Consider the following 19,062-nt stretch of genomic DNA (forward strand, 5'->3'; position numbering starts at 1 on the left):
AGATTCCTTAGTATTTATATATTAGATATTCGTATATATCTTATATAACTTTATCTTATAATTCTAGTAGTATCTAGATTTTATTTTTATATATTAGAACTTTTAAATATTCTATATTATATCCGTTTAGTACTTCGTATTCTTTTATCTATTTTAGGATCTTTTAATATATTAAGTTATTAGGTTATACTTTAAATATTATATTTAGCTATTATTACTAGTAGTTCCTATTTTCGTTGATTTCTAGGAGCTATCCTTTCGCTATAAGTGCCCCTATATTATAGTTACTTCGTCGACTAAGGGTATTAGCTCGACCGTTTTCTATTCCTTTTCTATAGATTATTTTATAGTCGAATTTTAATAAGTATTCGGCCTATTAGATCTATCGTACGTTTAACTATTATATTATTATAAAGTATAAAATATTCTTATAATCTATATAGACCTTAACTTTATACTTACTTTTAAGAAGGTAGTATTAAAATTCCTTAAAAGCTTAAATAATTATAAGGAATTCTTTATCGTAGATAGGGTAATTAAGTTCTACGCTATATAGCTTTTTCGAATAGAATATAATCGGTCGTAGTCTTTCTTTATTATCTTTTTATCCGATTTATACTCCTAGAGTAAAGTTTAATATATCGGTTTTAAGTTCGATTTATTATTTTAGATTAAAGGTAGTTAAGACTAGTTCTTATATAATCGTAGTTTTAATATATTTAAAAGCTTCGTTAGCTTTATCGTCCTATATAAATTCTTTTTCCTTTTTCGTTAAGTTATATAATAGTACTATAATCTTTCCGAAATCTTTAATAAATCGTTAGTAGTAATTTATAAATCCTAGGAAGCTTTATATATCCTTAACGTTCTTTAGCGTTAGCTATTTTTTAACTAAGTTAATCTTATTTTATTATATTTATATCTCTCTTAATAAGATCGTATTTTTAAGGAAGTCTACTTCTTATATAGAACTTACTTTTCTTTAGTTTAACTAGTAACTTTATATTCTAAAGTACGCGGAGTACCTTATAAACGTATTTCTTATATTCTTTTAGGGTATCTAAGAAGAATAAGATATTATCTAGGTATACTACTATAAAGATATCTAAGTATTTATATAGGATATTATTAATTATCCGTTAAAAGGTAGCTAGTATATTTATAAGTCTAAATAGTATTACTAGATATTTAAATAGTTTAAATTTCGTCCTAAAGGCTATTATCTATTTATATCCCTTTTTTATATATATTAAGTTATATACGCTTTTAATGTTAAGGGCTATAAACTATTTTTTATTATATAGTTAATCTTATAGTTTTAATATAAGCGGTAATAGTATTCGGTCTATTATTATAATATTATTTAAGTATCTATAGTTAATAACTAGTTATAGCTTACTATTTTTCTTTAAAATAAATATAACTAGGTAGCTTACTTTAGATATTAACGTTTATATATATCCTTTTATAGATTCTTATTAAGGTAGTCGTATAGCGTTTATAGTTACTTTTCGTTTAAGTTATAGATCTTATAGAATACTAGCGTTATTCTATCCTTAAGATAAATTTTATAGTCTTATTAGTTATATTTAAGTAACCTTATCTTAAGTTCTTCCTTAAAGAGTTTATTATATTTCTAGTATTTTAAGGGGATATTCTTTATTCTATCTTATAGGCTTTATTCTTTCTTTTAAGAGCTAGTTTCTCTTAACTTAAGCTCTTTATTAATTTATTTAAGGTCTTTTCTTAGAGTAGTAATAACTCTTTAGATCTTTATATTATATCCTTTTTTTTATTTATATTAGATACTAAGTTATATAGCTATATTAGTTAGTATATAGGTCTTATTAGTTAATTTTATTATATCTACTAGTTTAGTTACTATTTTCGTTTATATTACTAAAGCCTATAATAATTTACTTAAATAGTTATCTTTTTTATTTTATTTAGTAGCTAAGTTATAGTAAAATTTTACTTTCTTTTAAATCTACTAGTCCTAGAAACTTATATCTTTATTTTAATATAGCTAGCTAGTTTTTTAGTTATTTAATAGGTTGCTCTCCTATAGCTATAAAAGTCTTAATATAAGGTTATATTCTTTAATATCTATAATATTAAAGTTAACTTATTCGTCGTAGCCTTAGATATTAATATTAAGGTAATTAATCTTTATATTAATAATTCCGTTATTATAGTTAAAGGCCTCTCCTTTAATATTCGTAAGTTTATATAGATCTTTCTTATATCTTTATATAAGTTAGTAACGATTAATAACTCTAAGTAAAATATAATTACTTATCGCGCTATAATTTAAAAGTATATATATATAATATCCTATAATTTAAATATTTAATACTATTTAGTTACTATAGCTTACCGTTACTATATATAAGGTCCTTAGATCTTATTATATCGTGCTAGTTTATAGCCCTTTTATAAATAGTATACCTTATTTTTTACTTAGTCTTTATTTATTTTATTTAGGTATTCTTCTTTAATTTATTATTAATATCGTTTCTTTATATTTCTATTATATAGTATTATATTAAGGCTTAAAAGACTAATTTCCTATAACTAATTAAAGATTTCTTATTTCTTAATATTATATTATCTATATTATACTACTTTATAGTTAATTATATACTATACTTTATAATTCTATTTAAAGTCTACTTCTTATATATAGAACTTACTTTTCTTTAGTTTAACTAATAACTTTATATTTTAAAGTACGCGGAGTACCTTATAGATATATTCCTTATATTCTTCTAAGGTATCTAAGAAGATTAAGATATTATCTAGGTATACTACTATAAAGATATCTAAGTATTTACGTAGGATATTATTAATTATCTATTAAAAGGTAGCTAGTATATTTATAAGTCTAAATAGTATTACTAGATATTTAAATAGTCCGAATTTCGTTTTAAAGGCTATTATTTATTTATATTCCTTTTTTATACGTATTAAGTTATAGGCGCCTTTAAGGTTAAAGGCTATAAACTATTTTTTACTATATAGTCGATCTCGTAGTTCTAATATAAGCGGTAATAGTATTCGGTCCTTTATTATAATATCGTTTAAGCGTCTATAGTTAATAACTAGTTATAGTTTACCGTTTTTCTTTAAAATAAATATAACTAGGTGGCCTACTTTAGATATTAACGTTTATATATATCCCTTTTATAGATTCTCGTTAAGGTAGTTATATAGCGTTTATAGTTACTTTTCGTTTAGGTTATAAATCTTATAGAACGTCGGCGTTATTCTATCCTTAAGATAAATTTTATAGTCTTATTAGCTATATTTAAGTAACCCTATCTTAAGTTCTTCCTTAAAGAGTTTATTATATTTCCGGTATTCTTAGGGGATATTCTTTATTCTATCTTATAGGCTTTATTCTTTCTTTTAAGAGCTAGTTTCTCTTAACTTAAGCTCTTTATTAATTTATTTAAGGTCTTTCCTTAAAGTAGCAATAACTCTTTAGATCTTTATATTATATCCTTTATTTTATTTATATTAGATACTAGGTTATATAGCCGTGTTAGTTAGTATATAGGTCTTATTAGTCGATTTTATTATATCCGCTAGTTCGGTTACTATTTTCGTTTATATTACTAAAGCCCGTAATAATTTACTTAAACGGTTATCCTTTTTATCCTATTTAATAGCTAAATTATCGTAAAATTTTACTTTCTTCTAAATCTACTAGTCCTAAAAACTTATCTCTTCGTTTTAATATAGCTAGCTAGTTTTCTAGTTAATTAGTAGGTTACTCTCCTATAGCTATAGAAGCCCTAATATAAGGTCGTATTCTTTAATATCTATAATATCGAAGTTAACTTATTCGTCGTAGCCTTAGATATTAATATTAAGGTAATTAATCTCTATATTAATAATTCCGTTATTATAGTTAAAGGCCTTTCCTTTAATATTCGTAAGTTTATATAGATCTATCTTATATCTTTATATAAGTTAGTAACGATTAACGACTTTAGGTAAAACGTAATTACTTATCGCGCTATAATCTAAAAGTATATATATATAATATCCCGCGATTTAAATATCTAATACTATTTAGTTACTATAGCTTACCGTTACTATATATAGGGTTCTTAGATCTTATTATATCGTGCTAGTTTATAGCCCTTTTATAGATAGCGTACCTTATTTTTTACCTAGTCCTTATTTATTTTATTTAGGTATTCTTCTTCGATTTATTATTAATATTATTTCTTTATATTTTCGTCGCGTAGTATTATATCGGGGCTTAAGAGACTAATTTCTTATAGCTAATTAAAGATTTCTTATTTCTTAACGCTATATCGTTTATATTATACTACTTCGTAGTTAATTATATACCGTGCTTTATAATTCTATTTATTTTTATACTAAAGATTAAGTTTTCGTTCTATATCTTTTTATTTTACGCGTAGTTTATCTACGTTAATTTTTCCTTAGTCGAATATAGCTTATAGCCTTTATACGTACTACTAGTAATCTTTTAATATACCGTTATATTATTTATACTATACTTATACTTTTTTATATTTATAAACTCTATAGTTTAAGTATATATATTTATTATAATCTTCTTTGTTATATTTAATTCGTTATATAAGTCTTTAAAAGATTAATAGTTCGGATTCCTTAAAGCGAGTAGCGTTATACTATTTCTTTATTTTAGTATATTTATAGATTTTATATATCTTTAAAAGGTATCTCGTTAATAAACCGTAATTATCGCGGCATTTAAGTAGCGTGCTATAATCGGGTTCTAATAATATAACTTAGTCGTCTAGGTAGCGTTAATCGATTTTCTAGTAATCTAGTTTTATACTTAGGTAGGGTTTCGAAAGTACTTATCCCTTAAACCTAACTAAGAAGGCGTTATATTATACCTTTATCTAGAAGTATATTATATAATCTAGGTAGACGTATAATATCTATAAAATATACTTATAGTACTTATAAGTAAGTAGTATTTATAGATCGTCTTTAAATTCTCCTTATAGTTACTATTCTTATTATAAAGCTATAAAGGTATCGACTACGGCGATAGCTATAGCGTAGTCTCCTCTATATAGTACCGTTAATATCGAATTAATATAGCTTACTAGTTTTCTATAAGAATTTAAAGCGTTTATTAGGTTCTAATTTTAAGTATTTCTTTAAATTCTTTAAAGTATAGAGCGTGTTCTCTAATCGTAGTATTCTCCCTTAGTAGCGAGGGTAGTAGTATAAGTTCGTTCTTATCTTTTATTTCTCTAAGTATTTCTTATTTTTTAGAGCTTATATCGTCGATACTTCGTTATTCCTCTTTAGGTAGTTATCTAAGTTTTATAAGTATAAGGGCTATATCTATATCTTCTTTATTATATTATTTATAGACTGCCTATTATTATTATCGATTTTTATTTTATATATCTTCCTAGAATTATTTACCGTTCTTCCTAATCTAGTTTTAAGAGACTCCTTTAAGATAAGAGTATTTTAGTTCTACGAATTTAACTTATTTCTATATTTTAAGATCCCTTTATTATATTATTATAAGGGTCTTCTTTAATAGCTTTAAGAACTATCCGGTACTATTCTTATCGCTTAAGTATACTATATATTCGTCGTCGTAGTATATAGTCTAACTAAGGAGTTTATACTTTAGTTCCTATCTATTAATAGCGTTTAAGTATTTCTTACCTTTTAAGGCTAGTACTTAGTAGGTTTTCTTCTCCTTATAAGGTTATCTATATTCTTTAAAGTAATATCTATATTTCCTATAGTTAAAATACTTTCTTTTACTTTTCTATATTATATTTAGATCTATCCTACTTAGGTTAGTTATATAAGCGTAGGTAATAGGAGTTTCGCGCTTTTTTTTATAGTTAGCGCGTCGGTTAAAATTATTCCTATAAGAAGGGTTTTAGTTTCCTCTTCCTTATTTCCTTTTTTAGCGTCGCGTATACTATCTATCGTTAATTTATACTACTATAGCGATATAGTTTAAGAGGCCGTTAGGTCGATCTTCCTTATAGAGTTCGTCCTTAACTTCTTCCTTAAGTCTATTATAGAATCGCGATATAAGGGGTTCGTCGTCTTATTTAAGTTTTAAGGTAACTTAATAGAATTTAGTAGTATAGTTTAATACTAAGGTCCTTTATTAAAGTTCTCGAAGTTTCTATTTAGCTTCTCGTTCTTCGTTGGTTATTTTAAATACCTTAGTAATAGCTTCTTCGAATCCTTAGAAACTAGTAAAGACTTTATCTATTTTACTATTTCGTTATACTAGTTAGTTATCGAGATAGTCCCTTATAATAGGTCTAAACTAAGCGAGTGCTGTTTTAGATAAATAATTTCCTACGTAGAGTACCTTTTTAACTAGGTTTAAAAGTTTCGTTAAGTAGAACCGGTAGTAGGCCTTAAGTTAAGTAAGAAAGTCTTAAAGAGTACTATAAGTACCGTCGAATAGTCTTAGCTACTTTAGTTTAACTGCTTCTCTAAGGTCCCTAACTTATCTATTACCTCCTCCGTTCTTAAGTAACTATACCTTATATCGAAGGGTAATAATCTCGCGTATTATATCCTAAGGCGATATAGTAGCTCTAGAGTTAGTTAATCTAGCTTACTATATAGGTATATTAATAGTTACGATATTACTTAAAGTAACGCGGTATTATATTAAATAAGAGCTTTTAACGTATAACGACTAGTATTATTCCTAAGGGATAAACCTATCGAGGGGTTTATATTAGTAGATATAAAAAGGCGTGGTCTAAGCAATAATAAGTATATTACGTTAGTAATAAGTCGGAGGTCGTAAACTATAGACTATAACTAAGTAATTAGAATTAGAGATAGAATCGTAATAAAGATCTATATTAAAAGCTAGAGAGCTATCTATCTAAAGGAGTAAAAGTAGGTAGCTATATATACCTATAGAGACTGTCCTTAGATTATAGGCCTAGCTATAATCCTTAACGTTAGATCGTATAGAGCGAAGTAATCCTATTAATCCTAGATTACTTAGATCTCTACGATCCCCTCGATCCTATATCTATTAAATAGTCGTGCCGACTATTTATCTATTAGACTATGTTACGTGCTTAACGCGGTCGACCGTTAGCGGCCTAGTAGCCGTGGTCGTAATACTTTATTATAGGTCTACTTAAAGTATAGTATAATAGATAAGACGCTAATACGATCCTAGTAATTATAGATCGATATACTAAGTATTACCTCTTCTTTCCTATCTCTAATATAATAATAGCTCTAGAGCTGGTAGAATTATTCTATTACTAAGTTAAATTAATATATAGACCTCCGAAAGGTATTATTTTAGATAAAGGGTCTTTATTTATAAGTAAGTTTTAGTTAGATCTTTATTTTATCTTGTAAGTAAAATATAAGCTATCGATAGTATTTTACCTATAAACTAATAGGTAAAGAAAACGAATAAACTAAGCTATATAATACTACTTAAGATACTTTACTAACTTAGAATAAACTAACTAAGCGTTACTCCTATATATTACTTAATTTATATATAATAATATAAAGAACGTAATAACTAGGTTATTACCTATAAGAATATACCCTTATATTCCTATTTTACTATTATAAAGAAATAATAGGCATAGGGAGGCTTTATAAAATAAGCTAGTAAAAAGAGGTTCTATAATATAGTTTAAGGGAATAACCCTTAAAGACAAAGACCTCTACTAGATATCTATACCTTCCTCTAGGAAAAGCGGGTTAGGATAAGCCTATCCTTATAAATAAAAATATATATAAAATGCATAAGTTAATTACGAGTAGAACTAATACCCTATTACCTATTTTGGCCTAGTAGTTCCGAAGGTATCCGCGATATAAGAATAGGTAGGGCATAGAACATTCTAGTTAAATCTACTACTTATACTAGAACCTATAGTCTTACGTTAACCATAACGCTATAATTAGACCACTTACTAAGTTAGGAAGATATACTATAGATAGAGCTTTTTAAGTACTATAGAATATACTAGAAAGCTAACTAATTAGTCTACTAGTAGGCGAGCAATAGTCTATAAAAGACAAAGGATTTCCCTAGGAGTAGTAGATAGAATAAGTAAGTTTATAAGTATCCTTTGCAACGCTATTCTTTTAATATATTATTCAGCCCCTTATATACTCGTTATAAATTCCGGACGAAATCCTACCCTATACTACTTCGACCGATCTTTCCGCTTACGTTATCGATTACCTAAATCTAGGCTTATTACTTATACCTTCTTATATTACTTAATAAAGCGTTAATAGGTTACTAACTAAACTTTTCTATTAATACTAATGATAATATTATTTAAAGGGAGGTACCTAAAGTAAGAGTAAGAGTTACTAGGCTATAAGAGCTATAAAAGAAGCTTAAGGAATACTAAGGAAAGGCTATTAAATCGTAAGTAAAATACTATAATTTAAGGTACTAACCGCTTATACTAAAAGTAAGAGACCTTATAATACTATCGATAAAGAACTTACGCTTTAAAGACGAAAAAAGAAAACTCTTACCTAAGTATATTAAACCGTTTTAGGTCCTATAAGCTATTAAAAAGGAAGTATATCGTCTTATACTCCCTAAAAAGTACTTATACCTTTATAACGTTTTTTATATTAGTCTCTTAAAGCTATAAAAGGATAGAAAAAGCACTTATAAAGATAGCGAAACCCTATTAATACTAAACTTAAAGGATAACGAAGGCAAATAAGAAGTCTAAGAGATTAAAAACTAAAAGAAATCTAAGGGTAATACCTTTTTCCTTATTAAATAAAAAGGATAGCTAGCTAAGTATAATTAATAGGTCGATGCTAAAGATATAGCAAATAGCTAAGACCTTATTAAAGAATATACTACTTACTTAATAGGGAAAAAGAAGCGTAAGACTAAGTAAGGTAAGGAAACCTATTAATATAAAGAGACGCTACTAAATCGGTAACGAATCCCTATTAAATTACTACTAACTTATTAGTATATTAGTACGCTTAAATATTCTATAACTATATATAAAATAGTAAAATAAGAGAATAAGGGAAAACTATTTATACTACCTATTAAATATTATTAAGGAAAATAAAACTAAACTATAACTCTATTAAGACCTTAATAATAAAGGAGAGAAGGATAGTCGTAACTAAATAAAAGAAAGATAAAACTTATCTATTACTTTTAACTACCTCTCTTCTTTACTAGCGTAGCGGGAACTAACTAAGGCGCCCCTTCTATTATACTAAATACCTCTAGAAATACTAAAACTACCTTATCCTCCGCTCCTTTCTTATCCTCTATATTAAGACCTATCTCTATTAGTATAGTACTTACCTCGGCCTTAGTAAAAAGTAAGGTATATTACTATAAAGTATAGCTTATATCGCTATCGATAAGGTAGAGTTTTAACTAGGATTCCTAGGCCTAGTACTCCGGGCTTATATAGGTAATATTAAATAAGGGCGCGGGGTTAAAGTAAATAATAAGCTTATAGCGCTTATCGGTGGTGCCCGCAATTGCGTCGTAATTCACTTAGACCACGTGACCACTTATTGCCCGCAAAACGCCGCCCGTGAAATCGTGTGCAGGACGCCTGATAAGTGCATTTGATAAGTTCCCACCCGACTTATCGGGTTTCCGGCCAACCGAGCCCAGACATTCGCCCGTAGGAAGGTTGCCCGATCGACCGAGATGGCCGCGGACGACTCGTACACGGCAGCTGACGAGCGCGCCCCCGCCCGGAGGGCGGCATCCAGGCGAAGAAGGACGAACAGCCGGCGAACACGACGCGGAGTTACGCGGCGAAGCAGCGGAGTGGAAGGCGCGTCCCCGGCCGGTCCTCCACTTCGATCCCTGTCACGTACGGCCCCAGGCGGCTAACAGACAAATGCGTATAGGCCTGGTGCCATACGCCTCGGGCTGCAGCAGACGGCTCGCTCTATAGCTGGCCCGACGGCGAGCTCGTAACGCCGGACAAGCTGGCGGCGTGGCTCAAAGAGGATATCCTGTTACGACGCGTTGTGCCGCCGCAGAAGAAGAAGCCGCGCGCGCGGGGTAAGATTAGGGGCAACGGCAACGGCGAGGCCGTACAGGTACGGCAACAGCGCGAACAGGAGCAGCTCGAGGCCGCGGCCATGGCAGAGGCCGAAAGCCTGGCCGAAGCTTTGGAGGTCCCCCTGGCCGAGGCCGCCGAGCTGCTCGCTGACGACCGCGAGGGCTACGTGCCACCCACAGGCCTCGCGACGGCTGCAGTAGACCTTACCGAAGGGTCTTTGCTTACGAGGGGCACTATCGACGCCTATATCGCGGCCGTTATCGAGCTATGGAGGCTCCAGGTGGCTCACGGCAACGCGAATACGGAGAATCCCGGGGCGCCGCCGTACGAGGATTCCTTGAGCAACGGGGCCGCCAGCGGGGGAAGCACGACCGCGCCTCCTTTAAAGACCGCGGAAGCGACGGGATCCAGGCCGGCTACCTCCGATGAATGGCTTCGGATCCAGGATCTCCTTCTCACTGGCGCCGCGTATACGCCGCAAAACCTCCGTACGCGAGTCGACCTCCTCTTCGGCCACTACTACCTCTTACGGGGGGAGAACCGGCGCAAGATGGAGCTTGCAGACCTATCCCTACTCGACTATCCGCCTTCGGAGGCCCGACCCCTGTGGTTGCCTGGTAAGCCTTTACGGGACGGCAAGCTAAATAAGACGGCGAGGAAGGAGTTTATGGGCGCGCTCCGGCACAAGGACCCCTTATTCTGTACGCAAGGGCCTAGCACAGCTCTTCTTTGGCGCTGGCACGTCGCCGGCGAACCCCCGTCCTTCCGGCGCCGTCAGGACTGGTATCGGATCAAGGTCCTCGTCGGGCGGGACCGCGAGCAGGAGCTCGTACCCGACACAGCTACAAGAGACCTGGCGTATCTTCGGCGCTGCCGGCCTTATCGCGTCGAAGAAGACGCACCTCCCGCGCAGGGTGGGCGCCCAGGACGCGGAGACCCATGGCACGTCGCTCGCCCAGATCTCGCAGGCCGGCCGCTGGAACCAGAGCGTGCTCTGCCAGGCATATCTTACGCACCTACCGCGGCAGTTCATGCGTATCGTCGCCGGCTTCTCGGCCTCCCCGGGGGACTACTTCCTCGCGCGTGCGGCTCACGAACCCCCGTACGTCTTACAAAAGCAGCTGTGGCCGTGGATCGAGGAGTGGGAACCCGCTTTGAGGCGCGCGCGCGCCGGCAATGCTGGGCAGAAGGCGGTCTCGACGACGACGACCCAGCCGCTGACGGCTTCCTTAAGCTGCGCGGCGCCTGCGTATAGTACTTCTGCAGGACCTGGCCGTCCTACAGCTCCGCTACCCGTCGCTAGCGTTCTTCGCCTACGCCCCTTTGGCGGGCCCGAGTGGGACGAGTTCGCCGTCGCCGTGCGGTCCACCGCGGTAGGGGCTATGGAGCCGGTAAGCCTGCTCGTACGACGCGCGCTGCCGGAACTAAGCGGCGTCATAGAGAGCACGCGGGAGGCCCTGTTACAGAATAGTCAGCGGCTCGCCATCCGGCTTGAGGCCCGGCTGGACGGGATTCAGGGCGGCCTCGATGCCCTCCTCCAGGCAAGGTCCTATCACCTTTACCGGCTACTTCGGAGCCGGGTCAGCAGAGGCGCTGGCCCCAGCCCGGCCCCGGCCCCGTCAACAGTACCTACCTTGAATCTCAATACAGCTCCGGCCGGCCCCGGCCCCGCCCCAGAGCCTCTGGTACCAGGCATGCCTATCGTCACAGCCCTGGCAAGGGTCTTTACGGTGGGGACGTCTGGAAGGAGTGGGAGGAAGGGTTTGCAGGTCAGAAGGCCGTACGGGAGCTGGAAGAGACGTGGGAAGCCGCTGGCGCCGGGGAACGGGGTCAGAGTGCAGTTCTGTCGCCGGAAGGTGATCTGGGACGAGCTGTTGGCCCGTATGGCGTCCGGCAAATGCAAGGAGGCGGCCGTTGCAGAGCTAGAGCTGTTACGCGCCGGCCGAAGCTTGAACCGACTCGTCGACGAGCTCAAACAGCGCCGACGGCGGGGCCAGGATCGGGGCCAGGGCCAGGGCCAGATACGGGTACAGGTAGGGACCCCGTGCCCGATGACCCAGGTCCAGGCCCGGACCAGGTCCAACTCGAGGTCAGGGCCGTCGGGGCGGAGGACCCGGCTGGGAAGCGGACCGCCCTCGTCGACGTAAGCCAGCCGCCTCGTAGAGTCTTTATACATATTTATATCCATGTAACTAGACATATTTTTGAGGATCAAAGGGCCGTAGGATCAGTGCATTACTATCTCGCAGTTCCTGTAGCCGAGCCTAGCCCCCCCATTACCCATTCGCGGCGCTGCAACGCAAATATCTCGACGGACAGTAGCCTATACGGGTGCTCCTCGACCAAACGCGCCGCCGGGTGGATTAGTCCCCAGGCCCCGGAATGGCCTCGATTGGGCTGCTGGCCGTGGAGATATTCGCGTGCGCGGCGCCGGGCACTTATCAGATGGTAGATATGTAATCGCATACGATTTCCCGAAATTACTCCGCAAATCGACCCCACGATAAGTCCTGCTTATTAATTAGCGTATAGTAGTCGGTACGCTTAACCTAGTATATTATTAAGCGGTCGCTAATAAAAGGGTTAAATAAAACTTATAATAGTAGACTTTTATATACTTATAGTCTTAAAGGACTTATAATAAGCCGTCTTAGCGGAGTTAAAAGCCTTAGCTAAATACTATACTATAATAGTAAGATAGCGCTAATTAGCCTCTTTAAAAATAAGCACGCCCGCGTTTAAGCTATCGTCCTTAGTATCCTTATTACTAGTCTTTAGCTTATTAAGCTTACGTAAGTACTTAATAATAGTAACTATATCGGCCTAGTTACTAAATATAAAAGTAGCGGCTTTAAAAAGGATTAGCTTATTAATTATAATATTTAAAGTTAAAGGGAAACTTACTTAGTTATAGGTCGCGGTATATTTATAGTACTACTTATAGCGCGTTAAGGAAACCCCTAAGAAAATATAGCTAATTAAGAGCACTTTAATAGGCTTAGGCTTAGTTATACTATACTCCTTAACAACCGTCCTAAAATAATATATATACTAGAGCTTATAAAGGATAACCCCTTAGGCCCTAACTAAGTAGGCTTTAGCCTTAGATTAAGTACGCTTCTTTATAAGAGTATAACTATCTTATACCGCTACTTAAGTACCCTTATTTCTAGCGCCGCCGTTCTTAAGTTTATTAGTAAGAGAAGTTAAATTATAGCCGTTTCTATTATTACTATTATCGTTATCTTAGCCCTCGTTTAGCTATGTATTAAGATAGTCTTAGCCCTTATTTAGCTAGGCCTTATTGTTAATATTAGCCTACTTATTTTAAGGAGCGGCCTAGGCGATAATCTCTTATTAGCTAGAGCCGCTTTATTAAGATAGAGTAGCTAGGTTATCGGCACTTACCTAGGAGCGCCTAAGTATAATCTCCTCGTTAGTATTAATATCGCTAATAAAGGTAATAGACTTATAAGTTTCCTAGCTTATAGAGGTAGGCTTATCGATAGCTAGAGTTAAAGTATTTAGCGGGGTAATAGGGGCACGACCCTCGCTAATATTAGGTCTTAGACTAAAAGTCTCTTAAGACTAGGATTCCCTTATACCTTTCTTAGCTTTCTTCGTTAAGGGGGAACTAGCGTTACTATAAGACTTTTAGGCTAATCGCTTATACTTTAAGAGCAAACCTACTACTACCTACTCCTATATATAGCGTAGGAAATCGGCGTTATAGTTCTTTATCTTTTTTAGCGTAGAAGGTATTATCGTTAATAAATCGTTAATAAAAAGTAATAAAAAAGGGTATAAGGGATTAATAAAAAAAGGTATAAAACTCTATAGTAATTATAAGTAAAAGAGTTAAAGAAGAAAAGAAAATAGAAAAAGTAAGAGATATATATATATACTCTTTATATTATAGTTCCGCGGCCGATATATAAGTAAAACTATAATAGTTACTTAGCGGTAACTATTAATATAATAACTATTAGCGTTATAGAGCGTAAACTAACGTATACTTATATAAGCGTATATATATAATATATAACTAAAACTACCTCTCTTCTTAACCGAATATATATAGTATAGTAAAAGCAATATATATTAAAGATATAGCCGAGACGTCTATAGAAGAGGGGAGATAATTATAAAAGCGCTACTAAGAAGTATAGGCTAATATAGTACTTAGGTATATAGTACTAATATATTAGTATAGTATTAGTAAGGAATTATACTTACCCTACTTATATATTATAAACTACTTACTATTCTAATAAAAGAGGAAGAGGTATAGGCTAATAAAGTACTTAGGTATATAGTACTAATATATTAGTAGGGTATTAGTAGGGAATCGTGCCTACCCCGCTTATATATTATAGACTACTTACTATTCTAATAAAAGAGGAAGAGGTATAAGCTAATAAAGTACTTAGGTATATAGTATTAATATATTAGTAGGGTATTAGTAGGGAATTATACTTACCCCGCTTATATATTATAAACTACTTACTATTTTAATAAAAGAGGAAAAATCCCTTTTCTTATAAGCTTTATTCTTATAACGAGGAGAATATAATATATATAGCGTAGTACCTCTAGCTATCTTTACTACCTAACTAATTATACCGTAATATATATCTCTTTATATACTAAAAGATCTTAAAATAGATAAAAGAGTATAAAGCACTAAATAGATATAATATAAAATATTTAAAAGTTTTAATATATAAAAATAAAATCTAGATACTACTAGAATTATAATATAAAGTTATATAAGATATATATAAATATTTAATATATAGATACTAAGGAATCTAAAGAGTATTAAAACGGATTAAATAATAATATAATAACTTCTTATAGCTTAAGAAAGTAGTATAATAAGTTATTAAAGAATATAAACTTTATATATAAAGTAAAGCTAAACGATATAAACTATATAGAGAGTTATAACCGCTACTAAAACTAAAGAAACTATAGGATTTAATAGCTTTTAATTATATTATAAAGCTACTACTATTAAAAGAACCTATAACTAATATTAAGTATAATAGTATATTTACTATTACTAATAGACTAATAAAGTATAGGTACTTCTTACTATATAAAGAAGTTAGTAATATAAAAGAGCTAGTATATATATTCTTATAAACTATTATTAGTAATTATAGACTACTAAATAAGATTATCTTTAATAAAGGAAGTATATTTATAGCTAAGTTTTAGTAAGCTCTTATAGTATAATTCTCGCGAAGAGAGATACGAGAAGTGCATGAAAATGCACGAAGGTAAAATTAGAAGTAAGGGGTCGGACAGGCAGGGCAGAGGGATTTAATTCTTACGGGGGCAGCAATAAAGGTAGGGGAGTGATTGTTGTATTGCCTTAATTGTCCTTCTTTCCTCTATCTAACGCCCCTCTTTATACCCTTCTAGCATCTCAATTGACAAAGAAGATCCTGCTTAAAGAAGCCACTAATGTCCCTTTAACTACCGAGCTTTTTGCCGGTTTTTCCCCTCCTTTCTAGCCGTTGCCGGCGCATCCGTCTTATCTCTCGCCACCTCCATAGGAAGCCATCGCCACTCCTGCTTCCCCTTATACCCCTACCCTCCTCTCTGCACCTCCTTTTAGCTCCTTCCTTAAAACCTGTTTTTCAGCTTCCTAGGTCCCTCGTGCCAAGGGATATCTCCGAGAACTGCGAAATCAGGCCACGCTTCGCGACACACCCCCTTAGCTATGGCCTGCCCCTTAAGGGCATAGCTAATACGGCTTCGGGCTAGTGAGCGTATAGAGGAGGTTCTTAGCTCTGCACTTCTCCCTTTACTCGAGGAAAGCAGGGGCCCTTTCGGGTCCCTAGGCTCTTTTAGACCTACTTTAAGGAAAAGGGGCCTTAAGGAGGAAATTAAGTCCTATAAGAAAGGGGAAAACCCAATTAAAATAGGGGCCCTCTAGGGAAAAACCTCTTCCTTTTCTTCGGCTGCAGACGTTACCTTCTCGTACGGGCTATTAGCTCCTCTCGTAGACTCTTAAGGCGGGCCTCTAAGGACAGCTTCTCTCGAACGTCTTCTAGCCCAATTTGCTATAAGAAGACAGCTAGCTTCTGCTTCGGCAGGGGCTTCGTAAGACCGTCGGCTTTTATTAATGCCGTTAGAACCTAACGGACGGAAATAAGTCCCCTTTAGACCTCTTAGCGTAACCAATGCTAGTGGATATCGATATACCGTAGCCGGGTCGATAGCTTGCTATTTTCCTCCGTAAGAATTCGTATAGTCTACGTGTTATCGCATTCTATAGCTAACGGGGACGGAATTTGCAGTCGTAACGATATTAGTAGCCGGCTAAGGAAAATCGCTTCTTTTAACGCTTCTAAAAGAGCTAGTAGCTCTGCCTCCGTACTAGAAGTCGTAACGGTAGCCTGCTTCGAAGCTCTCTAAGCAATGGTTCCTCTAAAAAGGGATATAATATACCCCTATAAGCTCTTTCTATCTAAGGAATTGTCCGCAAAGGACGAATCGCTCGAATAGAGGAAGATTTCGGCAGCTTGTTTCCTTCCCTGCCCTCCTAGGCGCAGACCATATGATCTCGTTAAATAGAGATAAAGGATAGCTCTATCTGCTGCTTCTTAATGCCTAGGGCTAGGATTCTGGTTATGCCTAGCTAGCCGGGAGACCGTAAAAGAGATATCCGGTCTAGTAGAAATAGCTAAAAAAAGCAGGGAGCCTACCTTCTATTGATATTAGTGTTTCTCTTGCTCCCTAGCTTAAAAGGACGGATTAGGCAAAAGCTCTTCGTCTAATATAGGCGTAGAGGGAAGCTTCTTATCGAGGGATTTAAGGAGGAATTTATAAGCGACCTTATCGATATAGGCGTCCTAGGTAAGCTAGATAGTCCGTTAGGACCTATTCCGAAGGATTCGTATCCCTAGGAACCACTTTAGCTCCCCTAGCCTAGTTATCTTATACCTTTGTTATAGGCCTCGTATAGCCTCCCTAGCAGCAGCTTCTTCCTCTTTCGGGTACGCCTAGATAATGTCGTCGACGTAGAAGAAGACCGTGATTTTACCCTTCTACATTATACACGGTTCCTAAGGGACTTTCGTAAAGCCTAGGGCTTCGAGGGAACCTATTAAATGCTATTACTAAAGAAGGGGTGATCTTCGTAGTCCGTATAGAGCTTTCCTAAGCTATAGAACCTTTCCTAGCTATTAGAAGCCTAGTAGAAGGCGTATATAGACAACTTCTTCTTCCTCGAGTGGGCAGTTAATAAAGGCGTTGACTGCATCCATCTAATCGAGCTCGAGGTCGAATTCTACTGCTATAGCCATAAGGGTCCGAAAAGACATCCCTACTAGGGTAGTTGCCCTAGTAGGTAAATCCCCTTTTTCCTATTAATTCCTATAGATAACTAGCCGGGCTTTGCACTTTTAAAGGAAGCCGTGTTTATTAGTCTTATAGATAAAGACCCACTTATAGCTAAGGACCTGTTTTCCTCTTGCTTTTTCCTTAAGGACCTCTTCGAAAGACCCTATCTCTTCGTGTAAGGCTAGGTGGTCTTTCTAGGCCTGGAAAAACTAGTCTCTAAAGGGGTGTCTTTCTAGCTGCTTCTGGTTTGCTGGTGGGTCCGGGAGGTCTCTTTTATGTACCTTCCTTGCTGATACTGGCTTGAAAAGCCGGCCTGCTATGAACGCTCCGTGGGAACCGTCTTCTATCGGCGTTAGGTAGAAGTCGGAAAAACGATCGAAATAGGGGAGAGGTTGGTCTTCTTTAGTATCCGTATCGGGCCCTATACCTTCCTTTGCTTCTCGAAGCAGGGACAAAAAGCAGCCGGGTAATCCTTCGAGAGAGGTGCCTTTCCTACCCCTTAGGGGTCGAGACGGGAAGACTGACTGAAAAAGCTGCTTCTAGATCTTCTTCTTATTCCGTAAGAGGAGGCGTAGGGAGGTAGGCGTATTCTAGCTCTACCGCTTTCCTATAGTCTCCTTCTTCGTCTAGATTATCTGATCTAGCAGCTTTCTCTTCTTCTTCTTCTTCGAAGTCGGCGTTATCCTCGACTACTTCGACGTCGGTTTCTTCTTCCGTTTCCTCGTCTAGGACTTCTTCTTAAGACTATTAGGAAGGCGGGATTTAAATCTTCTAAATTAGCTGACGTTAAGAGAGTAAAAGGGGCTATTGATCCCTCTTTCCGTTAAAGAAGCTAAATTCGTCGAAAATCATATCCCTAGTCGAAATAACCTTCCGTAGAAGAGGAATCTAGATCCGGAAGATATTCGTAGAATTATAACCAACGAGGTAACTAACAAAGGCTCTAGGATCAAGCTTTCTTTTCTTCTTCCTTTTTAGCTGTGCATCGGCAGTTATTGCGTATGCCTTGTAGCCGTAGGCACGAAGGTGGGCTAGCGAGGCCCTCTTCTTCGTAAAGAGCTCGAGGGGGGATTTCCAGTCTGTTCCTTAGGTAGTCCCTCTAGGGGTCCGGTTCCGAAGGTAATAGGCGGTCTTAACGACTTCCCTCCAAAGGTCGTGTGGAAGCCTTACAGCAAGTCTCATTATACGGGCCCTTTCTATTATAGCACCCCCTGATCTTTCTGCCCCTCCGTTCTAGGCCTAGGTATTCGGTGCTAACGGGAGGGGTAAAATGCCCCTTTTTCGAAGCTAATTTAAGATATCCTTCGTAAATAGCTCTCCGTTAGACCGTATCTTCTTTACCTCGTAGCTAAAGTGGGATTTCATCTAGTTAACAAAGTCCCGGAGGGCAGACTAGTTATGCTTGCTTAGGTAGGTCCGTAAGAAATAGGGGAAAACCATCCCTAAAAAAGCGTCTATAAAAAACATCACCCTAACGAAGCTTTCCTGATCCCTAGAGACGTCGGTCTAATCGACCTAAATTTCCTCACACGGCTGGTCCGGCCGTAAAGGCGTTCGTCTAGAAATTCGTCTCCTAGTCTTTCCTTAGCCGCAGTATTCGCATTCGACGGTCTTTAGGCCCCTTATTCGTACG

General features: G+C 36.5%; 1 protein-coding gene across 1 annotated transcript; it reads left to right on the top strand.

The window, feature by feature from the left end:
• Positions 1-9,709: 9,709 nt before the first annotated feature.
• Positions 9,710-12,220, top strand: HRG_06463 (centromere DNA-binding protein complex CBF3 subunit; the record flags this gene model as incomplete). Its single annotated transcript, XM_044864934.1, has 5 exons — positions 9,710-9,878; positions 9,947-10,690; positions 10,791-11,175; positions 11,377-11,464; positions 11,540-12,220. The coding sequence occupies 5 exons, from the start codon at positions 9,710-9,712 to the stop codon at positions 12,218-12,220; spliced, it is 2,067 nt and encodes a 688-aa protein (XP_044719874.1).
• Positions 12,221-19,062: the final 6,842 nt, after the last annotated feature.

The sequence above is a fragment of the Hirsutella rhossiliensis genome (genome assembly GCF_020360975.1).
Source record: "Hirsutella rhossiliensis strain HR02 chromosome Unknown scaffold00006, whole genome shotgun sequence".
Taxonomy (NCBI): domain Eukaryota; kingdom Fungi; phylum Ascomycota; class Sordariomycetes; order Hypocreales; family Ophiocordycipitaceae; genus Hirsutella; species Hirsutella rhossiliensis.